The sequence below is a fragment of the Giraffa tippelskirchi genome, chromosome 7, assembly GCF_054371585.1.
Source record: "Giraffa tippelskirchi isolate mGirTip1 chromosome 7, T2T-mGirTip1v1.2.pri, whole genome shotgun sequence".
Taxonomy (NCBI): Eukaryota; Metazoa; Chordata; class Mammalia; order Artiodactyla; family Giraffidae; genus Giraffa; species Giraffa tippelskirchi.
The window spans coordinates 775,135-802,446 of record NC_137281.1 but is presented as its reverse complement, the minus strand read 5'-3'; the positions used below and the strand labels follow the sequence as shown (position 1 = coordinate 802,446).

Genomic DNA, 27,312 nt, shown 5'->3' with positions numbered 1-27,312 from the left:
AGAAGTTATAGAAAATGCAGAATACTTTATTATAAAGTAAATCAATGTTTGCCTGGAAGGCTGGGGAGGGCAGACAGAGATTATTAAAAGACATGAGGTAAATATTGTGTAATGTATAGGTTAATTATCTTGATTGTTTGGTGGTTTCATGGGTTTACATGAATGTCAAAATTTATCAAATGGACACTATTGTTTATTAACTATACCTAAAAAGCTTTAACAAACAAAAATTCTTACTGTTTTAGAAAAATAAAGCTTAGCAAACCTCTGTTGACATCACCATATCTCTTGTAATGCCCTGGGATCAGCACCTTGCCTCAATAGTAGCAAACATTGGTGAGCAGTGAAGACCATTTACAATTGAGTCAGTAGGAAGGAATACAGGCTGGGTCACAAAAGCCTCATCATTGGACTAATAGATCTTCCGTCTTCTTGTTTTTCTGTCTGAGCAGCAATGGCCTTAGGGTGTACAGCCCAGAGAAGCTACAGGAATCCCTAAGACCATCAGATATTTTCTGATGAGTCCCTCAGCTACACAAGACACACAGTTCTGAAGGTCCTGAGAATTTGTGCAGCTGTTCATCCTTCACAGCCATGGTGTCTGGAGCACCGTGGATGCCCTTTTAAAAGAGGAACATTCCAATCAGTCTGCTGTAGTCTCCCATGCTCTCTGCTCCTGGAACGATTACCATTCCCCCTGTAATCTTTCAACCAGCGACACACACTCCCAGACATACAGAATTGTGGCCATCAGGGCACACGGCTCCCCTCCAGGACCCGAGGAACAGACTTTCCTCACCACTGCTGAGCAATATCTCCTGTGAAGAAGAGACAATTTCATGCTGTTTCCAGAAGTACTTGAGGTTGTCACACTCTCCCTCCTTAGGATATGCTGCTGCTGCTGCTGCTGCTAAGTCGCTTCAGTCGTGTCTGACTCTGTGCGACCCCATAGATGGCAGCCCACCAGGCTCCCCTGTCCCTGGGATTCTCCAGGCAAGAACACTGGAGTGGGATGCCATTTCCTTCTCCAATGCAGGAAAGTGAAAAGTGAAAGTGAAGTCGCTCAGTCATGTCCGACTCTTAGCAACCCCATGGACTGCAGCCTACCAGGCTCCTCCATCCATGGGATTTTCCAGGCAAGAGTGCTGGAGTGGGGTGCCATTGCCTTCTCCGCCTTAGGATATACACTGTCACAAAAAAATTCTAGCATTCTGGCTCAAAGCAAGACAAAGCAGGCCCAAACTGCCAAGAGAACTGCTACCATTCCACCTCCCACGACCCCCATGAGGTACACAAGGGTCAGCATCCCATGAAATCTGTTTCTCGTATTTGGGCAGAATCTACTTTTTTTCACACTACCCCATAAAGTGAATAGAACACTCAGGATTAAAGGTGACTGAAACCATAAGGTCTTTGTTATAACAGAAAACCAGAACACTGGAGGCAGGCTGCTCCTGAGTCAGTGCTTTGGAGGCTGGAAATTCCAACATGAGAGGCATGTGAAACCAACAATATCCCCCCAAAAAGGTACTCCATCTTTTCAGGTCACCAGCAGAACTCAGATGGAGTCCTTTGGATCACAGCTGTGTCAAGTCCCTGCTCAAACTAATCAGAAAAGAGGGTATTCCAGCCTCTCAGGAAGTCCCCGAGGGAATAGGGGAACACTGCAATTTCCTGTTCCCAACACACTGGGGTGGGTGAATGATGCACAGTCTGGGCACCTGCGAGGTGGTAGAGATACAGTGGCTTCTGTATCTCTACAGAGCTGACACCACAGAAACCTGGCAAGCACACTGGGTAGGTTAGCTGGGACTTCCCTGGGGGTCCAGCAGTTAGACCCCACACTTCCACAGCAGGGGGAAGGTATTCGATCCCTGGTTGGGGAACTGAGATCCCACTGGCCCATGGTGTGGCCAAAAAGAAGGGCTGGGTAGGTTAAGGTGTGCTGTGCACCTCCCACATCCCTGAAATTTATGTTGATGTAGGAGGTTCAGTTCAGGCAGATGATGCCTTCAAGAGGCATGTCCTTGAGTGTTGTTTTACTGAAGGAGGAAATACGACATTGTCTGCACATCTGAGTTGATTTTCCTGTGTGAGTTTTGTAAGCAAGCAGGTGAGTCCTTTGGCTTATGGCTTCCTCATATTTAACACTCATAAGGTCCAATCCAGTGTGAACTCTCTGGTGTCAAGTGAGGTTAGAGCTTTGGCTGAAGGATTTCTCACACTGGTCACACTTAGGTCTTTCTCCAGTGTGAACTCTTACAGTCATTGAAGCTTCCCCTAAAGGATTTTCCACAGTCACTGGATTCATAGGACCTTTCTCCAGTGTGAATCCTCTGGTGTTTCAGGAGGTTGGATCTTTGACTAAACAATTCCCCCATACGTAAGTCCTTTCTCCAGTATAGTTTTCAGATATAGAACAAGGCTGCTGTTTTGGCTAAAAGATTGCCCACATTCACTGCGCTTGAAAGGCTTTTTCTCCAGTGTGAATTCTGGTGTTTCATGAGGTTGGATCTTTGTCTAAACAATTTCTCATATTCCCCACACTCATAAGGTCCTTCTCCAGTGTGAACTTTCCAGTGGTTACTGAGGCTGTAGCTTTGGCTAAAAGGCCACCCACATTGGTTGTACTCTTAACGCTTTTTTGCCAGTGTCTAATGAGGCTTGAGCTTTGGCTAAAGGATCTCCCACGTTCACTGCACATGTGACATCTTTCTCTGGCAAGAACTCTCTGGTGATGAACAAGTGTAGAGGAAACCACACACACACACACACAGGGCCACATCGGAGTTGCACTCTCAGAAGAGTGAACAAGCAGTGTTTGTGAGATCAGCTTCCGTAATGTAGGTAGGAGGGGATGTCTCCTGATTCCATGGGAGGATGCTGTTGGCTTACCTGAGTATCTCCAGGGCAGGCAGGGAATTGAAACTGCCTGAGAAGGGATGAGCAGGAACTCCACTTAATCCCCGTGAGAAAGAAGGCTGCTGGGTTAGGAGAACTTGTGTGCAAGAGCAGAGTGAGGAGATCCAGCACTCAGGCCATTTGAGGTCCTCATGGTTTCACAACACAGCACTGTAATACCAGCCTTAATTTTAGGCCTTATATCACAACCTGGCAAAAACATCCTGAGTACGCTTTGCCAATTCAGACATGATTGAATAGTTCCAGGGACTTCTCATGACTCCTTGAGCTACAGCAGCCCCAAATCTTTTTATGGAGTCCTCACTACTCAGGGCAGTTCCTTGCCTCAGACTTTGCCATTCAGAACACATCTGGTCTCAGACACATGTGGCCCTTTCCACTCCTGGGCTGCACTCCCAGGCATCACAACTTTCTTCTGTTCACCCAACCCACATTGAAAGTTCAATCCCATTTAACAGAACACTCCAGGCCTCATGACTCTCATAAATAACCAGGTTTGCCCTAGACTTTAGTCTCCAGGCTGAAAAAAGCACCCCAGATCCCAAGTCCTCACAGAATCCTGGTAAGTGCTTGAAATGGTGAATAAGCACCAGCCCCAGTCTGAGTGATATTTTGCTTCAATAACCTTTTGTTTCTGCATTCATACATCCATCTAATGCCTATTCTCCCCTTGGAAGCTTGGCCACCTGCCAGACTATCCTGTCCCTGACACATTCCTTTCGAGGCCACTTACCTGCCTCAGTGTGTTTGTAAAGCCCCAAACCAGGCACTCACAAAAAAACCTAGCGCACAGTCTCCACCATCCCCTGTCTGACCCCCTAATAGTTTTACCACTATAATCTGAAGTTTGTTGCTGTTGTTTTTCAGTCACTAAATCCTGCCTGACTCTTCACGACCCCATGAACTGCAGCACACCAGGCTTCCCTGTCCTTCACTATCTCCCAGAGTTTGCTCAAACTCATGAGTCGGTGATGCCATCCAACCATCTCATCCTCTGTCACCAGCTTCTCCTCCCATGACAGAACAGAAGGTAATCTCGAGTATTTTGTCCCTCACCAAATGTACATAGACTGGAAAACTGACTTTATGCTTTGGGATCAGTGCATTTGAATTGAAATAAGATAAAGTTTATTAGCTCCTGCTAACAGTGGACATGTTTTATGTCTGAAAGACTACAAATAATCTTTTTATTTTTATCTGTAGCCTTGACGGGGGTTGGTTGAGGCCAAAAAGTAGTATTTTGGGCCTCTGGGAGCATGCTGAGCTTCACCGAGCCTGAAACATGTCTCCAAACACTGGGGTGACCAGCTGCAGAGAGCACTTGGCAGAAATGCGGTCATGATCCCTTTAAACAGGGGGCGAAGCTCACCTGGATGTGTCACTCCCCAAACTCTCCTCCTGGCCAGCCTCGCAAGAAGCCCAGTCCCAGAGCTCTGTGGCTCTATGGGGACTACATTACCCAGAATGCTCAGAGTCGAGCGGCAGCAATGCTTCCCAGTGAGAGCTTAGAAAGAGGAGGCCGCGTAACGTGAGGGGGGAACTTCCTGCTTCCTCCGCTCGGGGGCCATGTTAGCTGTTCGCTGTTTTGTTAACCTGTGTGAAAGGTTCGGGAATTCTGGACCAGTCCTGAGGTGACGGAATTGAGGAAGTCCGAGAAAGAGGTTCTGTCCCCGCTGCACAGAGGCGGGTCTCAGGCTCGACGCCGCCGCCCGGGGTGCCCCATCCCAGGCCTCGGATCGGGACCGCCGCGCCCGTCTCCTCTCTCGTCTCCTGGCCCCGCTCCGCCCCCAGAGTCCGATGGCAGCTGCAGCCCCGAAGAACCTGCTTCAGGTAAACGCTGGTCCTTCCAGCCCTGACCCTACCAGACATTAAAAACCCAGGGTCTAGGACGGTGAGGCGGTCGTGGGTGGGGACCCTGTTTCTGATAGCTTGATGGCGCTTGGGAGAGGGTGACAGGCAGAGGGACACCTATTAAAGGGCGAACCGAGCGCTGCGGCACCAAGATTGAATGGGTACCAGCGTCGCAGTCTTCTGGGCCAGGCAGGGGTATTGGGAGGCCTGAGCCCATCGAACCCCGCCATAGACTCATCCCTCAAGAGTTGGCGTTTTCCACATTTCCTACGGCTACAGAGGCAGGTTTTGGAGCCAGCACGCCAAGTGCTGTTGGGAGGGTGTCCCATTTCCTTACTGGCGCTGACCGCCAGCCACATGTTCTCTGGATTGTGGTTTCTTGCGATCTCTTGCTGCCTTGTCCCCAGTTTGGGATCTGGAAGCCCTGGAGAAACCCCACGGCCAGGGTTATATGAAGGGATTTTTGTTTCTGACAGCCATCATAAACAGGTGTGATAGGTCTTCAGCCTTCGTTGTGCGTGCAGGACTTTAGCTGTGGCGCGAGGAATCTTTAGTTGCAGCATGCAAACTCTTAGTTGTGATTTGTGGGATCTAGTTCCTGACCAGGGATCAAACCCCGGGTCCACTGCATTGGGAGTTTGGAGTCTTAGCTGCTGGACCACCAGGGATGTCCCACGTTGTATTTTCTGACGTGAACCATGAGGGAGTAAAACAATTCAGGTATACTCCTCACGTTGTTTTGTTTTGAGCAGGTGCGGTAATGGGAGCTCTATTAACTGAGATGAGGAAATTGGTAATAGGAGTAATATTCTCCAGAGATATTAGAAATTTCCGAGATGTTTCTGAGAGCATTAGGTGGTGGCATTAATTGAGCAGCTAAATACACAAGTCTAGAAGTCTGAGGTGTGGGACAGTGAGGAGGTGGTGATTATAGACATGTCGCTGTTTGATCCCGTCTCACAGATTATGCATACCTGAAAAGGGAATACCTTGATGACACCAGGGTCCTGGAATTGAGACTTATGTGACCTTGGCCACATAAGTGTAATATCCTGGCACGAGTGGGTGGATCCCTCTATGCCAGGTCCACAACTTTGATACCTACCTACCCACCTCTTCCTGTAGATGACTGGTTCCAGTGATAAATGGGACCATTTGAAGACAGTGGCATTAGTGGTTCCAGGGCCTGGTTTCTTCTCTGAGTTGGAGAGTTTGGGAGGAAGATGGGCATGGGGTGGATGTATGTGTGGAGGGGTGGGGGTGGGGGGAGTGCATAATTGTCCTTGAGGAGGGGGCTATTTATGATTTCATCTGTCCCCATCTTGCCAGGGCACTGTGACCTTTGAGGATGTGGCTGTGTACTTCTCCTGGGAGGAATGGGGTCTCCTTGATGATGCTCAGAGATGCCTGTACCACAACGTGATGCTAGAAAACTTGGCACTTATAATCTCCTTGGGTAAGACTGTCAAACTCATCTCTGTTCCTTGCACTGTCTCTGCCCTTTTTCCCCAGGAGCATTCTGTCCTCACATGAGGACCCTGGACACTGCTTCCTTCCCCAGTTCCCTGGGTTGGTGCTGTGGTTGGTTGGGCTGAGATTTGCACACTGTGCTATCCTTCCTTTAGCATATCCAACACTAGCCTTCCAGTCGACTTGCACTCTTATTATTTTTTTTTTTTTTAAATTCTTTTCATTGTTCTTTTCCATTATGGTTTATCAGAGATTTTGAATTCCTTGGTTCTTGTGTCATCAGAATGCCATGTATTTGATCGTTGAGAGAGTGGAATTAGGTTGGAGAGCCCACAGAATTTCACAGGATGTATATGAATCAAGCAAGATGGCTCAGATGGAGCCTGGCCCTGCATCGTAGCACATAAAGGACATGATGACAGTGCTGTATTCAAACTGCAACAGAACCTATTGTGTTTGACTGGAATTTTGATTCCAGTGGCCACACTTCATTTGTGTCTTTCCTTCTTCCCCTGTCTTGACACTTTGCTGATTCATCATTTCTTTTGTCACTTATACTCTTACTTCCAACCTGTGGTTAACCTCACATTTCTGGACTCCTCTCTCACCTGTTTTTCTCACCACTGCATCTGCAGTGCTTTCCACACTGGCCTCTGTGTATTGTTTCATGAGGGGTGCACACATTCTTAAATAGTCCTGCAACACCGGGTGCCCTGATACAGTTGTATTTTCTTGGGTCTTGACACAGCCTTTTTTAAATTATTATTTAATTTTTATTCTTTTGAGTGTGTGTGTGACACAGCCTTTTTATACAGTGTTCATGTGTCACCAGCAGACAAGTTCCTTTTGAAAGTTGGTTGTTGAGGAATGAATTGCAGACCCTGTCTCTCTGCTTTGTGTCCATCATGTGGTTGTGCCCTTCACCTCATAAGGTCTCTCCCATTCTCTGATTTTGATACCCCAGTAGTGCTAAGCAGCCCCATCCTCAACCAGAACCAATTCTTTGTTACTGCAAACAATCACAAGGACAGGTTCTTGGGTTTATTACACTGAACTTGTGTAGCAGCTACCCTCTCCCACCAAAGTCAGTGTGCACTTCACCAGCATTACTTGCTTTCAGGTTGTTGGCATGGAGCAGAGGATGAAGAGGCACCTTCTGAACAGAACATTTCTGTACATGGAATGTCACAGGTCAGGATTCCCAAGGCAGGCATATTCTCCCAGAAGGCCCATTTTTGTGAGATATGTGACCTGGACTTGGGAGACATTTGGCACTTGACTGAGCATCAGAGGCAGAAACTGTATGATATTGGGGCATGGGAGAAACACTTGTATTTCAGCGTAAAACATCAGCACCGCAAGCAGCACATTGGAGAGAAATGCCTCAGAAGTAAGATGGGCAAAGCCTCATTTATGAACAACTACAGATTTTTTGTGTTGGGGAAGTCACTTTCCTGTGGGGAGTCCACACAGACCAGGGATAAGTCAAACAGGAGAACTGAGTGTGGAGCAGCCTTTCACAGGGGGAAAACTCATTACAGCCCCGGAGAATGCACTGAAGACTTCAGTTGCAGACATATACTTTCTCAGCACCAGAGAGTCCCCACTAGAGAAAAATGCTACACGTGTAGTGAATGTGGGAAATCTTTTAGCAAAAGCTACAGCCTCAGTGACCATTGGAGAGTTCATACAGGAGAAAAGCCTTATGAGTGTGGGGAATGTGGGAAATCCTTTAGACAGAGCTCTAGCCTCATTCAGCATCGGAGAGTTCACACTGGAGCAAGACCTCACGAGTGTGATGAATGTGGGAAATTATTTAGCAACAAATCCAACCTCATTAAACATCGGAGAATTCATACTGGAGAAAGGCCGTATGAGTGTAGTGAATGTGGGAAATCCTTTAGCGAAAGCTCTGCACTCCTTCAACACCGGAGTGTTCACACTGGAGAAAGGCCTTATGAGTGCAGTGAATGTGGAAAATTCTTTACGTACCACTCCAGTCTCATAAAACACCAGAGAGTTCACTCTGGATCAAGGCCCTATGAGTGCAATGAATGTGGAAAATCCTTTACCCAAAACTCTAGCCTCATTGAACACCGTAGAGTTCATAGTGGAGAAAGGCCTTATAAGTGCAGTGAATGTGGGAAATCTTTTAGCCAAAGCTCTGCACTTCTGCAGCACCGGAGAGTTCACACTGGAGAAAGGCCTTATGAGTGCAGTGAATGTGGGAAATTCTTTACTTACAGCTCCAGTCTCTTAAAACACCAGAGGGTTCACACGGGATCAAGGCCTTATGAGTGTCGTGAATGTGGGAAATCTTTTACTCAAAACTCCAGCCTCATTAAACACAGGAGAATTCATACTGGAGAAAGGCCTTATGAGTGTAGTGAATGTGGGAAATCTTTTAGCCATAGCTCTAGCCTTATTAAACACCGAAGAGTTCACACTTGTTAAAGGCCTGATAAGTGCAGTGAATTTGGGAAATTGTTTACCCATAGGTCCAGCTTCAGTGACCACTAGGATGTTTACATCGGAGAAATGCTTTGTGCATATTTGCATGTTGGAAAGTAATCTTTAGGCTCCCAAAACAGCTTAATGTCGCATTGGATTAACACCTTGTGAGTATGGCAGACATGGAAAATCGTGTAGCTGAAGTCTAGCTTCAGTATACTCCAGAGAATTCAGTGGAGAAAGGCCGTATAAGTTCAGCAAATGTGAGAAAGCCTAAAGCTGAAGAACGTATCTCACTGGATACCACAAATTTCAAATGGGAGCACTACCTTCAATGTGCAGGTATATATGATTTCTTGAGTGCAAGAGCACTGGAGGAGATCCCTTATGAAGATGCCATTTGCCTGTTTTGAACCTCATTCATCCAAACATCCACTTAACTCAGGTATGTGGCAACTGTGTTGCACTTTTTAACCTCTCCAGAACCCTTGCCAGATTGATGTCACTGTCAGTTTTGTAGCAGAAATCATATCACCCCTAACCACCAGGCAGATTTCTATTGTGTGCAGCATTCACCTAGCCTAGTGTGTTCAGGGAAGGAAAGCCCAGTGCTGAGGCATTTGTGGGATGATTCATGAGCAGCTTGAGTACTTAAGTCTTTCCCAGTTTTTTTCCTTCTTTTATGAGTTAAAGCATGGACCTTACCCAGTCTTGGCCTAGAGGACTCTGCTGGTGATTTGAAAAGATGGACTGCACTTTTCAGGGATATTATTGGTCTCATGAGACTCTAGTGATGGGATTTTCCAGCCTCCAAGACATCAACACAGGAAATAGTCAGCCTCCGCTTGCTCTTGTTTGTAGAATAGTAAAGGTCTTACTGTTTAAGCCACCATTTATCTTAGGAGTTCCTTCACTGTATGAGGTGGTTTCTTGTTAATTGGGTTTGCTAGCCTGAAGAGATGAAATGCTCTGGTGAGGATCCCAAATTGTGTGCCTCAGTGGAGACAGTATGATGGCAGAATATGCCTTTCAAATTTTGGCCTAGGTTGCATTGCTGCTCAGAACCTTCAAGAAAAAACTGTAGGGCTTTGTGGTCCTAACTTATAAATTGTATGCCATGATATTTTTCAGGTTCAGAGTTCAAACTGAGGAGGGGGCCATATCTGATTGCTGTGACTACTCTCAGTGCTTCTAAGAGCAACATAAACTTGTTCTCTTGTTCACAGGTGATATTGCATCTTGCTCAGCACTGTTGAGGAAAATCTGTTCCCCAGGTCCTGCAGTGGAGCCCTGTGCCTTGATGTCCTGAATTCTGTAGAGTAACATCATTGATTTTAAGATTATAGAAACACTGGATTAATAGTGAAGGAGATTGCAGCATACTGATTAGAATGTGCCTCTTTCAAAAGGTCACTCAAAATGTTTAGTCACTATGCCTTTGGAGGATAAGCAGGTATGGAAATTCTCAGGACTTCCGAAACTTTTTATCTGTATAACTTAGGGCCTTGTCAAGGAAAATAATATGAAGGTTTTGTGGATTCCTCTGGCCTTTCTGGGCTGTTCACCTAAGGCCATTGTTGTGCAGACAGAACAAGGATAGAGAGGAGAGAGCTCCTTAGTCAGCTCTGTGAGATTTGTGACCCATCCAGTTATCCGTGTTGAATGAAGTTTCCACTTCAAAAATTGCTCACCTGTTTTTGCTGCCACTGAGGCAAGTACTGAACCTGTCCATTGAGTCAGTATGGTTGCCAAACCTGATGTTCTAAATGAGGAAATCCTGTCTCTATTTAAACTGTACAATTTGATGATTTTTTACATTTATGTAAATCCATGAAACCATCAAACAATCATGATAGTTTCTGTCACCCCATACTTACCTTGAATCTCTTTGTTCTCCAAACAGCCATTAATTTGCTTTTCATTATAACAGATTAGTTTGCATTTTCTAGAATTTTATATGATTGAAATCATAAAGTGTTTAGTCTTTTTTTTCCTTTGGGTATACCCTTATATGACACGTTTATTTTGCAATTCATCAGTGGTGCTTATAGGAGTAGTTCTTTTTATATTATTGAGAATTATGTTCTATCACTATGCCACAATTTATTTATTTATCTGTTAATGGATATTTTAATTATTTCTAGTTTTGGCTGTTACAAATAAAAGCCGTATAGAAGTTGGATACAGTTCTTCATATTGAATCCTTTCCTTTCTCTCATGCTGATACCTCGAAATGTAATACCTGAATCAGAGTGCAGGTGAATGTGTAACTTTTCCAGAAACACCAAACTGTCTTTTAAAATGATTGCTCCCTTTTGGATTCCTACCTGCAGCGTGAGTCCCAGTTCTTTGATACCCTTGCTCAAGTGAAGACGGTTTGCTTTAAACGTTTGGCTCTTTGAGTAAATGTGGCGTCGGAGCACTGTGGTTTCAGTTGCCTTTCCCTTATGCTTCATGGTGTTGAGTATAGTTGGCGAATAGGAGACACAGAAGGAGGGTCAACATGTTAAACAGTTCAAAAGACTCAGTAAGCCAAATCTGGATCCCGGCAAATTCTGATGAACAAATGTTAAGTGAATAATATGATTAAAAGAAAACGGTAAGTGGGGGATTTCCCTGGCCATCCAGTGGCTAAGACTCAGCACTTCCACTGCTGGGGTATGTGTTCAATCCTGGTTGGGGAACGAAGATTCCCACAAGCTGCATGGCCTGGCCAAAAGAAAGCCTCCAGGGAAATTCCAGTAGATACTTCTACTCTAGGAGAACTTACCCTACCCACTGCCCACTAAGAGTAACCGAACTAATCAGTTTACCCTGAATACAACAGTTTTTACGGCCAAAGTTCTCACCATGGCATTTTTTTTTTAAAAAAGGTGAGTGGTACATAGAGGCTAAAAAACTTGCAAGACATACCTACTTATTGCCTAAGATAAATTTTGTATCCAGACTGCAATCAGTCTACGTTAAATAATGAGTGCAACTGACACAATTCAGCACTTATAATTTTAAATATTTTGATTTTATGCAACAAAGTTACTGGAATTATATAAGGATCTTTACATTTTACAAACACCTCCTGGAGGGGTTATGTGTGAAATGACATGGTGTCTGTGATTATAAATAAAATAAACCACTAAGTGCATGGGGATAGATAAACTAAGAACAACCATAAAAGGATAAATAGGGAATTCCCTGGCAATCCAGTGGTTAGGACTCCATGCTTCCACTGCATAGGGCCTGAGTTTGATCCATGTTGGGGAACTAAGATCCTGCAAGCTGTGTAGTGTAGGATAAAGAATGACAGACATTACTTCCTAGTAGTCTTCTATTTTTGGATATATTTGAAAGCAGTGTTACAAAGGGTAGAGTATGTGCTGTTAATTTTATGTGGTGAGAAGGATAGATTTAAAAGGCCAGGAGGAAACTGAGTTTTGAAACTCTATGAATGTAAATGTCAAAATGGATACTTTAAACATAAGCAAACTTGTCACTTCCTAATCTTCTTGTTTTTATTTTAATAGCTGTCATTTTTCATGTTTATGTGGCCATTTTATTCCATTTTATTTTATCTGATACACAAAAAATCCTACATAGATTTCGAGGTCATTTGTAACTTTAAAATAGAAAAAATAACATTAACATAGAAAATTAGAACAGGAAAAAGCCTTAGATATCATGATTCCCACTTTCCTTCTTAAGCAGATGAATTAGGGCCCAGAAAGGGGAAGTGAGTGACTTGGAGAGCTAGATAGTAGCAGACTTGGCATTAAACCCAGGCTTATTAACCCCTTGGTCCAATGTTTTGTGTTTTTTCATATTCACAGTTTTAACTTTTTAATTTAAAGTTTTTGTTTTTTAGAGCAGTTTTACGTTCATAACAAAATTAAGAGGAAAGTGTCCTGCCGCTGCACATGCATCACCTCCATTATCAACATCCCCCACCAGAGTGGTCATTCTGTTATAATTGACGAACCTACACTGATTCAAGTTTGTCACCCAGTGTTTATATAGTTCATATGAGGGCTTACTGTGGGTGGTGTATATTCTGAGTTTGAATATATTTGAACAAATTTATAATTTGAGTTTGAACAAATTTATAATTGGTGGCTCAGTAGTAAAGAATCTGCCTGCCAATACAGGAGACACGGATTCAATCTATGGGTCGGGAAGATTCCCTAGAGGAGGAAACGGCAGCCCACTCTGCTCAGTATTCTTGCCTGGGAAATCCCATGGACAGAGGCACCTGGCAGGGCGTGGGGTTGCAAAGGATTGATTTCGTTAGTTTCCAAACATTGGTTTGGTTAGTTTCTAAACAACAACCAGTGCATCACTATAGAATCACATAGAGTAGTTTCACTGCCCCCAAAATTCTCTATTCTGTGTATTCATCCCTCCCCACATTGCCTGGGAACCAGTGATCTTTTTTTTACATCTCCATAGATTAGCCTTTCCCAGAATGCCATATAGTTGGAATCATACAGTATACAGCTTTTTCAGATGGCTGTTTTCACTTACTAATGTGCATTTTAAGTTTCCTCCGTGAAACAAATGAAAAAGTTTCCTCCATCATGGCTTGATAGTGCGTTTCTTTTTAAAACTGAATGATGTTCCATTGTCTGGATATACCACCATTTATCCATTCACCTATTGAAGGAGACATCTTGGTTGCTTCCAGGTTTTGGCAATTATGAATAAAGCTACTATAAGTAATTATGTACAGGTTTTTGTGTGAAAGTAAGTTTTAGACTCCTTTGGGTAGATACCGAGGAGCCCTATTGCTGGTAAGAGTATGTTTGTTTTCTAAGAAACTGCCAATGTGTCTTCCAAGGTGGCCATACTGTTCTTACCAGCAGTGAATGAATGAGTTCCCGTTGCTCCACATCCTCACCAGCATTTGGTGTTTCGTTGTCTCTAGAGTTTGGATTTTAATAGCTGTGTAATGGTACTCATTGTGAAGAATTTTTGCATCAATGCTCATGAGTGATATTGGTCTGAAATTTTCTTCTGGTATCTTTGTTTGGATATTATGGTAATGCTAGTCTCTGAGAATGAGTTAGGAATTATTCCTTCTGTTTCTGTCCTGTGAAAGAGATTGTAGAGAGTTTGTATAATTTCTTCCTTAAACATTTACTGGAATATACCAGTGAACCCATTTTAGTATGTTGTATTCTGTTTTAGGAAATTATTAATTACTGATTCAGTTTTCTCTGTTGCTTTATCTTTTTCTATTCCTGTTACTCATAATTTACAGCTTTTGTGGTTGTCCTACAGTTGAGTATTCTGTCTTGTCCCACCCCCAGTTTTGGTGGTTTCTATTGAGATACCCTCAAGTCAGAATCTTTTCTTCACTGTGTCCAGTCTACAAATAAGCTTATTGAAAGCATTCTTTACTTTTGTTACAGAATTTTTTCATCTTTATCATTTCTTCTTGGTTCTGCGGTAGAATTTCCGTCTCAGTTATTTGTCTACTTTATCCAGAAGAACACTAAACATTAATTGTTTTAAATTCCTGGTCTCATGATTCCACATGTCTGACTTGAATCTGATTCTGACACTTGCTTTGTCTGTTCAGACATTTTTTTTTTCTTTTTTCTCTTCAAACTTTGAAAAAAAATTTCCTTATGCCTTACACTTTTTTCTTAATAGCTGAGTATCATGTACTCAGTAAATGGAACTGCAATCAACGGGTGATTTTAAGGTATGGGGAGAGGGGAAGTGTTCTGTAGTCCTATGATTCAGTTCAGTTCAGTTCGGTCGCTCAGTCGTGTCCGACTCTTTGCGACCCCATGAATTGCAGCATGCCAGGCCTCCCTGTCCATCACCACCTCTCGGAGTCTACCCAAACCCATGTCCATTGAGTCGGTGATGCCATCCAGCCATCTCATCCTCTGTCGTCCCCTTCTCCTCCTGCCCCCAATCCTTCTCAGCATTAGGGTCTTTTCCAATGAGTCAGCTCTTGGCATGAGGTGGCCAAAGTATTGGAGTTTCAGCTTCAACATCAGTCCTTCCAATGAACACCCAGGACTGATCTCCTTTAGGGTGGACTGGTTGCATCACCTTTCAGTCCAAGGGACTCTCAAAAGTCTTCTCCAACACCACAGTTCAAAAGCATCAATGCTTCGGCACTCAGCTTTCTTCACCGTCCAACTCTCACATCCATACATGACTACTGGAAAAACCATAGCCTTGACTAGACGGACCTTTGTTGGCAAAGTAATGTCTCTGCTCTTCAGTATGCTATCTAGGTTGGTCATAACCTTCCTTCCAAGGAGTAAGCGTCTTTTCATTTCATGGCTGCAATCACCATCAGCGGTGATTTTGGAGCCCCCAAAAATAAAGTCTGACACTGTTTCCCCATCTATTTCCCATGAAGTGATGGGACCAGATGCCATGATCTTAGTTTTCTGAACGTTGAGCTTTAAGCCGACTTTTTCACTCTCCTCTTTCACTTTCATCAAGAGGCTCTTTAGTTCTTCTTCACTTTCTGCCATAGGGGTGGTGTCATCTGCATATCTGAGGTTATTGATATTTCTCCCGGCAATCTTGATTCCAGCTTGTGTTTCTTCCAGCCCAGCGTTTCTCATGATGTACTCTGCATATAAGTTAAATAAGCAGGGTGACAATGTACAGCCTTGACGTACTCCTTTTCCTATTTGGAACCAGTCTGTTGTTCCATGTCCAGTTCTAACTGTTGCTTCCTAATCTGCATACAGGTTTCTCAAGAGACAGGTCAGATGGTCTGGTATTCCCATCTCTTTCAGAATTTTCCACAGTTTATTGTGATCCACACAGTCAAAGGCTTTGGCATAGTCAATAAAGCAGAAATAGATGTTTTTCTGGAACTCTTTTGCTTTTTGGATGATCCAGCGGATGTTGGCAATTTGATCTCTGGTTCCTCTGCCTTTTCTAAAACCAGCTTGAACATCTGGAAGTTCACAGTTCACGTGTTGCTGAAGCCTGGCTTGGAGAATTTTGAGCATTACTTTACTAGCGTGTGAGATGAGTGCAATTGTGTGGTAGTTTGAGCATTCTTTGGCATTGCCTTTCTTTGGGTTTGGAATGAAAAGTGACTTTTTCCAGTCCTGTGGCCTCTGTTGAGTTTTCCAGATTTGCTGGCATATCGAGTGCAGCACTTTCACAGCATCATCTTTGAGGATTTGAAATAGCTCAACTGGAATTCCATCACCTCCTCCTAGCTTTGTTCGTAGTGATGCTTTCTAAGGCCCACTTGACTTCACATTCCAGGATGTCTGGCTCTAGGTGAGTGATCACATCATCGTGATTATCTGGATCGTGAAGATCTTTTTTGTACATTTCTGTGTATTCTTGCCACCTCTTCTTAATCTCTTCTGCTTCTGTTAGGTCCATACGATTTCTGTCCTTTATTGAGCCCATCTTTGCATGAAATGTTCCCTTGGTATCTCAAATTTTCTTGAAGAGATCTCTAGTCTTTCCCATTCTGTTGTTTTCCTCTATTTCTTTGCATTGATCGCTGAGGAAGGCTTTCTTATCTCTCCTTGCTATTCTGTGGAACTCTGCATTCAGATGGGAATATCTTTCCTTTTCTCCTTTGCTTTTCGCTTCTCTTCTCTTCCCAGCTATCTGTAAGGCCTCCTCGGCCAGCCATTTTGCTCTTTTGCATTTCTTTTCCATGGGGATGGTCTTGATCCCTGTTTCCTGTACAATGTCAGGAACCTCTGTCCATAGTTCATTAGGCACTCTGTCTATCAGGTCTAGTCCCTTAAATCTATTTCTCACTTCCACTGTATACTCATAAGGGATTTGATCTAGGTCATACCTGAATGGTCTAGTGTTTTCCCTACTTTCTTCAATTTAAGTCTGAATTTGGCAATAAGCAGTTCATGATCTGAGCCACAGTCTGCTCCCGGTCTTGTTTTTGCTGAATGCATAGAGCTTCTCCATCTTTGGCTGCAAAGAATATAATCAGTCTGATTTCGGTGTTGACATCTGGTGATGTCCACGTGTAGAGTCTTCTCTTGTGTTGTTGAAAGAGGGTGTTTGCTATGACCAGTGTGTTCTCTTGGCAAAACTCTATTAGCCTTTTCCCTGCTTCATTCTGTCCTCCAAGGCCAAATTTGCCTGTTATGCTAGGTGTCTCCTGACTTCCTACTTTTGCATTCCAGTCCCCTATAATGAAAAGGACATCTTTTTTGTGTGTTAGTTCTAAAAGGTCTTGTAGGTCTTCATAGAACCGTTCAAGTTCAGCTTCTTCAGCATTACTGGTCGGGGCATAGACTTGGATTACTGTGATATTGAACGTTTTGCCTTGGAAACGAACAGACATCATTCTGTCATTTTTGAGATTGCATCCAAGTACTCCATTTCAGACTCTTTTGTTGACCATGATGGCTACTCCATTTCTTCTAAGGGATTCCTGCCCAGAGTAGTAGATATAATGGTCATCTGAGTTAAATTCAGCCATTCCAGGTCACTTAGGCTCTGATAAAACCTAAAGCTTGACTAGAGGAGGTTCCTGCTTTAAAAGTTTCTCCTGGAGCACACTTTGTGTAAAAAACAAAATGCTTTGAACTAGTTGAATATGGTTCCTTTTCCTTTCTCCTGGCCGAGATCACTCTTGGAGATAAAAATGTCAATAGAGGTGTGGGTTTTTCCCCCATGATTTTGTTCCCCTGAGTTTTTGCTTCTCAGACTTGTCCCCACTGAGCCTTCAGGAATTTGTCAATTACAGTTCCAGTTTTCCTATCCTGGCCTTGGTTCACACACTGGTTTCAGCTTGTTGGTTTCTGATTCAGTGAGTCATGATTCTGTTTCCCTGTCAGTCTCTCCAATTTGGAGACAGTGGTTTTCCCTGTGACCACACTTAGGAATCTGAGGAGAATTGTTATTCTTTCAGTCTGTTCAGCCTTTTGCTTGTTAGGATGGAGTGGAGAAATCCAGCTTGTTATATGCTTGACCAGAAAGCAGAGGTTCCCTCTTTCCCTTTTTTTTCTATGTTTTTTTTTGGTTGTTCTTTCTGAACATATTACATTTGTTACAACAACACTGCTACAATCTGAATGTTTGCGTTCCCTTCACATTCACTTGTTGAAATCCTAATCCACAAAGGTGATGGTATTAGGAGGTTGGGCTTTTTGGAGGTGCTTGTTCTTGCCTGGAGAATCCCAGGGACGGCGGAGCCTGGTGGGCTGCCGTCTATGGGGTCGCACAGAGTCGGACACGACTGAAGCCACTTAGCAGCAAATCATGAGAATGGACCCCTTGTGAATGGATTAGTGCCTCATAAGAGGCTCCAGGGAGATCCCTAACCCCTTCCACCTTGTGGGGATAGATTAAGAAATCAACAGCCATGAATGGAACCCCACCCTGACCATGCTGAGCATCCCGATATCTGATTTCCAGCCTCCAGTGCTGTGAGAAATAATTATCTGTTGTTTATAAACCAGCCAGTCAGTGATACTTTGTTATGACAGCCAGAACAGACTAAGACATATTCTGTCTCTTGTAATTTTCAAATATGTACAAAAATGGAAAAGACTATTACGGAACCAGGTAAACACGTCCCCAGTCTTCCATTATTTGTCATTTAATGAACATTCTTGTTTCATCCATCTTCATGTACACTGGTGGGTTATTTACCTTATGATGTCAGACATTACACCATTTAATGCATAACTTTTTGAGAATTCATTTTTAAAATGTGAGGGCTATTTATAAACCTAATAGCCATAACACAAAAAATATTTTTAGATAAATATATTACTACTGCTCAGTTTTCTCAGTTATCTCAACAGTGTGTGTGTGTTTTCGTAAATCATTAATTGCAGTTAGGATCGAGAATGGATCCTTATGTCTCTCAGTAGCTGTCTCATAAGTCTTCCACCTACCTTTTTTTCTTATTTTTGTTGAAGTCGCTGAGTTGTTTGTCATAGGCTAGATGTGGCTTATTGAATGTCTGATGTTTAAGTGGTCACCCTTACCTCATATTTCCTGTACTCTAGATATCAATGAATGATTTAGGTTTACTCCCAGTAGACAGATTTTGATGGTGGCTGTTAGAAAAATAAAAACAAAATCTTCCATGCCGAAGATCCTCTCCATAAAGGTATTAGGGACAGAAAACACTTTGGTTAGTATTTGCAATGTGTGTCTTTCTAACCTCACCAAGTAATTAATTCTGACACTATCTCCCTGGAAGTAGCATTAGATCCCACAGGTTAAGGGCTCAGTCCCAGGAGACTGCCCCAACTTCAGTTCAGTTCAGTCACTCAGTCATGTCTGACTCTTTTCGACCCCATGGACTGCAGCATGCCAGGCTTCCCTGTCCATCACCAACTCCCAGAGCTTGCTCAAACTCAAGTCCATGGAGTCGGTGATGCCATCCAACCATCTCATCCTCTGTCGTCCCCTTCTCCTCCTGCCTTCAGTCTTTTCCAGCATCAGGGTCTTTTCCAGTGAGCCTCAACTTCAGGTACCTTCAAAAGTCCAGATTGTTAACTCTGCTTCTGATCGACTGGCTATAAATCTGAGGTTTCCATGTCCCTCTTCTGGAGTGTTACTTTGTTGGAGCGGCTCACAATTCAGGGAAGCATGTACTTAAATTTAAAAGGCAGATGAAAAAGTCTACAGGGTGAGGTCTAGAAGGGTCTGGAGCATAGGCATTTCAGTCCTCCTGTCCACTCTGGTCCCAGCATGTTTACAGACTTGGAAACTCCTTAAATCTTTTTCAGGCATGTGTACAGAGTTTTCATCAGGAGATGAGGGTCTACTCACACTCCCTTCCTGGAGGTCAGTGGGTGGGGCTATTTAGGAGTCCCACCCTAAGTCACCTCTTGAAGCTTAATTCACTTGTGCTCAAAGGGGTCCTCTTATTAGTGACAAAAGATAATCCTATCACTCAGGAAATTCCAAGGGTTTTAGGACCTCTGCCAGGATCTGTGAACAAAGACCAAATAAATTTCTCATTATACCATATTATTGGATCAGTATTAAACCAGAGTGTGATGTGCATCACAAGCAAACTCTAAGAAATTGCAAAGACAGAAAAAAAAAAAAATCCCCTCACTCCCTTATGTAGACAAGCACATAGAATCCATTATATGTGTGTTTTCAAGATAAGTATAACAAGTAAGAGGATTTGACAGCATCGTGAAAGATGAAATAAAATTAGTTGCTTATGTCAATGAGTTTTTCAATGCAGTCTAGGGACCATTAAAGAATTGAGTCTTATGCATGTCCTCACCCCGTGAAGTGTGAACTTTTGGACAGGGCCAAACCACAAGTATTTTCAAGAACTCTGCAAAAATACCTTGCTCCAGGAACAGACTTTTGCTTAGTGATATTTAGCAACCAAACACGTTTAGCCAAGACTAGCTTTCTGCCGCCAACGTCAATCAAAATTCTTTGAATTATGTAGACGTCCCCCTTTTTGCCTTTAAAAACTCCTGACTTTCACTTGCTTCAAATGAAACCTATTTGAGTTAGGTTGCCATGCAAATCTGGTGTACCTTGAACTACAATTCTTTGATCCCAAATAAATGCTTTGTCTTGATTTTTGCCTCAGCGTTTTTATGTTGACAGCATTGTTTGTGGCACACAGTTTCTCCTAACTGTACCTGGTAATCGGGTTGACCATCTGTCACTTTGCTTATTGGCTTTATCTAGAGGAACGACAAACTGCTTTTATCCCTGTGATAGGAATTTTTTTTCATATTGGAGCAAGGCACCCACCAAAGTTAGGCTCTTAAGCTCCCACAGTGATGTTTACATTTCAAAAAACTGGCTCTCAAGATGTTTCCGTTTTAAAGAAATGGTTCCTAGTTTCTTAAGCAACTCATCAAAATGAAAAACAAAAAAGCCCAACTGACAAAAGTCCCATCTAGTCTTCAAAGTGATCCCTTTTAAAGAGATGAGGAAGTGTTTAGATTTAGCTCTAAACTAAATGCTCTGACAAAAGGCAGGGAGAATCCCCACATTTTCTACAGGGAGAATTAAGCTCCTTATATTTCATTTGTTTTTTGCACATCCAGAAACACGGAGTATATTTGACATTCTAGCCACTGATGGATCTGCCTAAGAAAAGCCTTGAGGGTCTGTGTGGCATTTGGAAGCCTATTCATACCAAGTGTAGAGAGAGGGCCATTGGGTAATCGGATTTTTATTTCTTTTTTCTCCTGAAAATTGAAAGTATTGCAGGGCTCACTTAGGGAACCACGATGTTACAAGTGTAAAACTTCCTCACTAGGGAGTCTGTCTAAACCCTGTCCCTCTTTGTCCTGTTTGTATCCCTCTCATCCACGCTTTTGCTTTCCTCTGCAGTGTTCTGAGTTGGCTGAAGTACTTCAGTGTGTCTTGAATTTGCAGTTTCTTGTGGAGGAGACACATTCTTAGAGAATGGATGTTCAGTCTGGTTGTTCAAATCTCTGGCATTGTCAGACTTCTCAAATTCCAGGTGGGAAAATAAAAGTTTGTTAGACCACTCTTCTCCTGTGCACATACAGTCACTCCCATCTTGTAACTGACCCAAGAGATGCAAACTGTGATTTGAAAAAGTCTGCTAGACCTCACTTGAAATATATTTGTAGGTTAACAAAACTCAGTTGAAAAGAAAAGAAAACTTTTGAAAAGGACGTCTTGATGATATCTGGAAAAAGAAATTGTCTTAACATAGGATGAAAGAAAGATAACTGTTCATCTTTTTAAAAAATTTTTTAATTTATTTTTACCATTAATCTTCTAATGCTTTACAAAGATTAGGCTCTTTATTTTTTATTTATTCTGCATTGAATTACAGTTTACAATGGTTCCAAATAGGAAAAGGAGTACGTCAAGGCTGTATATTGTCACCCTGCTTATTTAACCTATATGCAGAGTACATCATGAGAAATGCTGGGCTGGAAGAAACACAAGCTGGAATCAAGATTGCCGGGAGAAATATCAATAACCTCAGATATGCAGATGACACCATCCTTATGGCAGAAAGTGAAGAGGAACTAAAGAGCCTCTTGATGAAAGTGAAAGAGGAGAGTGAAAAAGTCGGCTTAAAGCTCAACGTTCAGAAAACTAAGATCATGGCATCTGGTCCCATCACTTCATGGGAAATAGATGGGGAAACAGTGGAAACAGTGTCAGACTTTATTTTTTTGGCCTCCAAAATCACTGTAGATGGTGATTGCAGCAATGAAATTAAAAGACGCTTACTCCTTGGAAGGAAAGTTATGACCAACCTAGATAGCATATTGAAAAACAGAGACATTACTTTGCCAACAAAGGTCCGTCTAGTCAAGGCTATGGTTTTTCCAGTAGTCATGTATGGATGTGAGAGTTGGACGGTGAAGAAAGCTGAGCGCCGAAGAGTTGATGCTTTTGAACTGTGGTGTTGGAGAAGACTCTTGAGAGTCCCTTGGACTGCAAGGAGATCCAACCAGTCCATCCTAAAGGAGATGAGTCCTGGGTGTTCATTGGAAGGACTGATGTTGAAGCTGAAACTCCAATACTTTGGCCACCTCATGCCAAGAGTTGACTCATTGGAAAAGACCCTAATGCTGAGAAGGATTGGGGGCAGGAAGAGAAGGGGATGACAGAGGATGAGATGGCTGGATGGCATCACCGACTCAATGGACATGGGTTTGGGTAGTTGGGAGTTGGTGATGGACAGGGAGGCCAGGCGTGCTGCAATTCACAGGGTGGCAAAGTTTCGGACACGACTGAGCAACTGAACTGAACTGAACTTACAATGTTTTGGGGGCAGGCTCTTTATATTGCTACATAAATTCTTAGTGAAAGATATTTTTGAAGGAAAAATTGTTAAAATGTGATTTTGAATAATGGCCTGGACTTTCAGGTTACCAGGTAAGAAGCAGCGGGAAACTCAGAGAATTTGATTTCAAGAGTTTTTAAACATTTGTTTATATATGTAGGTGCTTACAAGTTATGTATTTTTTATTTTTTTTCAAGTTATGTATTTTTAAAGTTGCTCATCATATTGACTTTCTGAACAAATTAAATTGATTTAATAATTTTATTTGACAAATGGAATTACCTTTTGCTGATTTTATCACCATGTTTAAAAGTGTGTAATCACAGTATTGTAGTTTAATAAGACTTAAGATTTAGTTTCTAATGATTTCAGATTTATAAATTACATAAATTGAATTTATGGGTCATCTAAGTTATTATTTCCATAAATTATTCTATTTCCTTAGTTCAGTGTCTGAACATGAAGCATCCTTCATTCTGTCTCAGCCCCTCTATCTTTCCTGAATGTTCACTCAGCTTCCCAATACCAACTTTTCTCTCTCACTGGAATACTCTGCCCAACACTCAATATATAGTAAGTTTTTCTCAAGGTATCTTTTCTTGAGCCTTCTGACTAGGTCAGGTCCACTCCTCGTATTTTGTCATAATCACCGAAACTTGACCCTCCAGCATTTACCGTAAGTTAGATTCTGTAATAATTGGTAAGACTGTGCACTGGCTCAACTGTGTTTTTGCTTTTTAAACCAAAGCTAAGGTGCCACCAGTTATAAAACAGACCATTCTTTTACAATGTGTGCATGCTCAGTCGAGCCTGACTCTTTGTGACCCCACAGACTCCTCTGTCCATGGAATTTCCCAGGCAAGAATACTGGAGTGGGTTGCCATTTCCTTCTCCAGGGAATCTTCCCAACCCAGGAATCAAACCCGAGTCTCCTGTGGCTCCTGCATTGGCAGGAGAATTCTTTACAGTAGGCCACATAACCCAGGTTATGGTTTTAAATGCTCAAATGAATCCCTGCCTTTTCCTTCTTAAATTACAGCACCTACAACTACTATCATTTATAATTTTTATTCACCTTATGAAGAAGAAAATATTTTGAATTGCTGACCCCTGGTTTTCCACACTGCCTATGACCCTCTCCAGCAGACCCAGAAACTCCCTTAGTCCGAGTCAGGGAGATGGTGTTTTGGTTTGAATTGTAGCTAAAAATATGTATCCCATAACATTATTTTGCTATTTATAAGTGGCATTAAGTACGTTCACATTCTCCTTGTGTTAAACTATTAAATCCATCTTTAAAGCAGCCCTAGAGGGAATTCCCTGGTGGTTCAGTGGTTAGGTTTCAACATTTTCCCCACCAGGTACCAGGTTCAATCCCTGGTCAGGGAACTAAGATCCCACAAGCTGTGAAGCTCAGCATAAAAATAAAACATAAAACACCCTGGTATCACAACTCGGAGTCGCAGTTGGCACAAAGAGAGCCCCCATCTTTGTTCAGCGGTGCCATTTGTGGGGTTCAGTCATGTTTATCCATCTTCCTGTCTCTTTTCAGTGAGGAGGAGGGAGTGTGTGACATTCACAAGTGGCTAGATGGTAGTGTAAACTCAAAACAACCTGCATATCAAATTGGCCATACACATTCAGAAATCTTTCCGATTCAGTCCCTTAGAGTCTGACCTTAGAGTCAGTCAGTCCCATGTGCTGGAGTCCCAGTATCTATAACTAATCTCCATGTTTCTCTAACCTTCACTTTCCCTCTTTTCGCTTGATGGTCCAGTGACTAAGATTCCAGGCTCCCAACGCAGGAGTCCCAGCTTCCAGGTTCAATCCCTTGTCGGGGAACTAGATCCCATATGCCACAAGTAAGACCCAACACAGCCAAGTAAATAAATAAAAATAAATACTTTAAAAAAAAAAAAAGGAGAGAAAGCTTCTATTTTAAAAAAGTGAATTCTGATGCTTACAGACAACTCACTGGTGTGGAATGTGGTAGAGTGGCAAAGGAGAAGGCTCTGAGTTTCTCTCTCTCTGGCTCTTGTTTGTGGGGACTGGAGTTAGGCAGGGACCAGCAGTGGCAGAGGAGGGGGCATTCTGGACTTTCTATTCTAAATTTTACTGTGAACCTAAACTCTTCTTTAAAAAACGCAATACAGAGTTGAACTTTTGTGAACACTTCTTTCAACATATATGCTTTCAGTATCTTCACCTAACACCCCCAAATCGCTCCGTATGCCGCTCTCTCTTTCCATTGACACCAGTGACTTATTTGGTGAACATCACAATGCTCACTTGCCATCTACCATTGTACTGGACTTCCTAACAGCTGCAGGGAAGGAAAAATTCTCTCCCCTCTTAGTGTCTGTGGCTAGGCCCAACGCTGAAACTGACGAAAGGCAGATGAACAGGAGTAGGGCATGCACATTTTATTAAATGTTTATGTGTCCATGGGAGCATTCATGAAAGAATGAAGACCCAAATATGCCAAGAACAGTAGGCTTGTACACCTTTTAGTCAAAGGATCAATTTGTGAATTGAGAAGGAAAAGGGGTTTGGGCTGTGGGTATTTCATGGTGAAGAAATAGAAGATAGGGATGAGATTAATAGGGCTTGTTAAACTGAGCACAGACTGCTCAGTCCCCAGTTCTCCCTTTGACAACCCTGTTTCCTGTCTCTGGTGTTTAAAAATGTCTTCCTCTGGGGAAAGGGAGGGTGCATTTCACCTGGGAGCTTCATCTCCTGCTCTCAGGAAGACAAAGGAGAGTCAGAGTGTCCTCCGTGCACCTGCTGCGTCATAACTGCCTGGAATTCAAAATAATTGCTGTGCTAGGGCTTCCCTGGTGGTCCAGTGGTTAGAGAGTCCGCCTGCCAATGCAGCGGACGTGGGGTGGGTCCCTGGTCTGGGAATATCCCACTTGCCGCAGAGCCCACGTGCTGCAGCTACTGAGCCTGTGCCCTAGAGCCAGTGAGCCCAGACCCCACGCCCTGAAACAAGATAAGCCACCACAGTGGGAAGCCTGAGACCCCAGGGAAGAGCAGCCCGTGCTCACTGCAATGGGAGAAAGCTCACGCACAGCAACGAAGATCCAGCACAGCCTTAAATATAAATAAATCTTTAAAAACTAACAAGCAAAAAAAAAAAATTGATGTACCAAAGTGTGGGGGACACGTTGGGGTGAAATGTCCCAGTTTCCTCCAGAGCGGTAGGGGTGAGGAGCTTGCTAGCCTTGGTTTCTTGGGTTCCTGATACTAGAGGCTCCTTTCATTGCTGCCTTTCTTGATGCTCCTCCATAGCACTGCTTGCCAGCATCATCTCCTCCACCTCAATGTTAAAACTTGAAGTGCTCCACCCTGGGCCCTAAAGTCCATAACTGAAATGATTTAAAAAATAACAGTGATCTAGTCTGTTCTAAGGCATTATAACTCCCAGATTTTATCTCCTTCCAGAATTACCTATACAATCATCTGGTTGGTTTTCTGACTTGGATGCCTCATAGAAATGACATATTAAAAGTGGTCCAGCACAAAAATCCTGTTCTCCTTTCTCACCCTGGGAGGGCTGCAGACTGCGCCGTGTCTGAATGGATTCCACCACTCTTCAGCTAGTGACTGCTCTAGACTCTGGAAGCGTGCCCTCATCCTGTATTTCCACATGACGTGGACAACCCATTGCCCAGTCCTTTCCATCCTTCCTTCCATTTGTGTCTCCAAACACTTCTAGTCCCTCAACTACCCCCTCGTTGCTGTTGTTCAGTCACTAAGTTGTGTCCAGCTCTTGGCTGACAGTATTGAGTGTAGCATTTAACAGCAGCATCTTTAGGGTTTTCAATAGCTCACCTGGAATTCCATCACCTCCACTAGCTTTGTTCCTAGTAATGCTTCCTAAGGCCCACTTGACTTCACAGCTACCCCTGCCACCAACTAATTTATTTAACCACTCACTCCTTGAAGGAATCCATGTTGTTTCCAGTTTGGCGCTCTGATGAAGAAGAGGTGCTAAGGCCATGCAAGTTCAAGATTTTTCTGGACGATAAATGTTATTCGTCGGGGAGGGATTGGGGGGGCTCCTCCAGACCACCCTCTTATTTGATGCCTCACTCCCTAGAAGAACTCACATGACCCCACAAAGCTGACTTCCTTCCTGCAGGCGAAACTGCTGCCCCAGGGCCCATGGCCCAAGGCCCTGCAAGTCATTAGCTCACCTAAACGAGCACTCACCAGGCATTCCAAGGCCAGCCTTTTCTTTGGAATGTGCAGGTTTTGAACATTGTAGACGTGCTGAGTCAATCATTTACTACATGGTCTATCAATCATTTACTACATGGTCTATATACCATGTAGTAAATGATTGACTCAGCACGTCTACAATGTTCAAAACCTGCACAGACTATTTTACACAGTCTATTTTAATTTGACTGGGGTTGAGTTTCTGGATTGTATGGTACTTGGAAGGTTTTTGTTGTTTGTGTTTGTTAACCACCACTGTTTTCCACAGTGGCTGTACCAGTTTACATCACCACTAGGATGAATGGTTGGATTTTCCCTTGACCTCCTCAGCATTTTGCTACTGTTCTGTATTTTATTTCAGGCGTTCTGAGGGATCTGCCTAGATATATCCCTGATTTTCATTTGCATTCCCAGGAAATGCCTCATAGCTTTTCATATGCTTGTTTGCCATTTAATTGTATCTCCTTCTCTTGGGTAAAATACATTATGTGTGTTTTGTCTATTCTATATTTGGATTTTTTTAAAGATAATACTATGATGTTTTGAGAATTTTTCATGTTTGTATCTGACGTGTGGTTTGCACATATTTTCTCTCCTGGCCTCTGTCCTTGGTCCTTTCATCCTCTTCACAAGGTGTTTCAGAGCCTAGGTTTTTA

General features: G+C 43.0%; 1 protein-coding gene and 1 long non-coding RNA gene across 5 annotated transcripts in view; both read left to right on the top strand.

The window, feature by feature from the left end:
- The window catches only part of LOC145514417 (uncharacterized), a 125,585-nt gene that overhangs the window by 19,011 nt on the left and 79,262 nt on the right, over positions 1-27,312 (top strand). The gene's annotated exons all lie outside the window — the stretch shown is intronic.
- On the top strand, positions 4,498-22,795 carry LOC145514413 (zinc finger protein 552-like). 4 transcript variants are annotated; one of them, XR_014060137.1, is made up of 6 exons: positions 4,498-4,752; positions 6,103-6,229; positions 7,364-7,434; positions 8,742-9,139; positions 9,921-10,147; positions 21,467-22,795. XR_014060137.1 is itself a non-coding variant. In XM_081512145.1 (4 exons), exons 1-4 carry the CDS (start codon positions 4,720-4,722, stop codon positions 8,754-8,756), a joined length of 246 nt encoding a protein of 81 aa, XP_081368271.1. In that variant the 5' UTR covers positions 4,498-4,719; the 3' UTR covers positions 8,757-10,876. The 4 variants fall into 4 exon arrangements, 2 of the variants coding, with proteins under 2 accessions (XP_081368271.1, XP_081368270.1); XR_014060136.1 differs by lacking the exon at positions 21,467-22,795 and having other exon boundaries at positions 9,921-10,876; XM_081512145.1 differs by lacking the exon at positions 21,467-22,795 and having other exon boundaries at positions 8,742-10,876.

Coding starts and splice junctions, on each gene's coding strand:
- LOC145514413 (XM_081512144.1), top strand. CDS start 4,720: ATGGCAGCTGCAGCCCCGAAGAACCTGCTTCAG. Junction 4,753..6,102: donor CCCCGAAGAACCTGCTTCAG/GTAAACGCTGGT, acceptor CCATCTTGCCAG/GGCACTGTGACCTTTGAGGA. Junction 6,230..7,363: donor GGCACTTATAATCTCCTTGG/GTAAGACTGTCA, acceptor ACTTGCTTTCAG/GTTGTTGGCATGGAGCAGAG.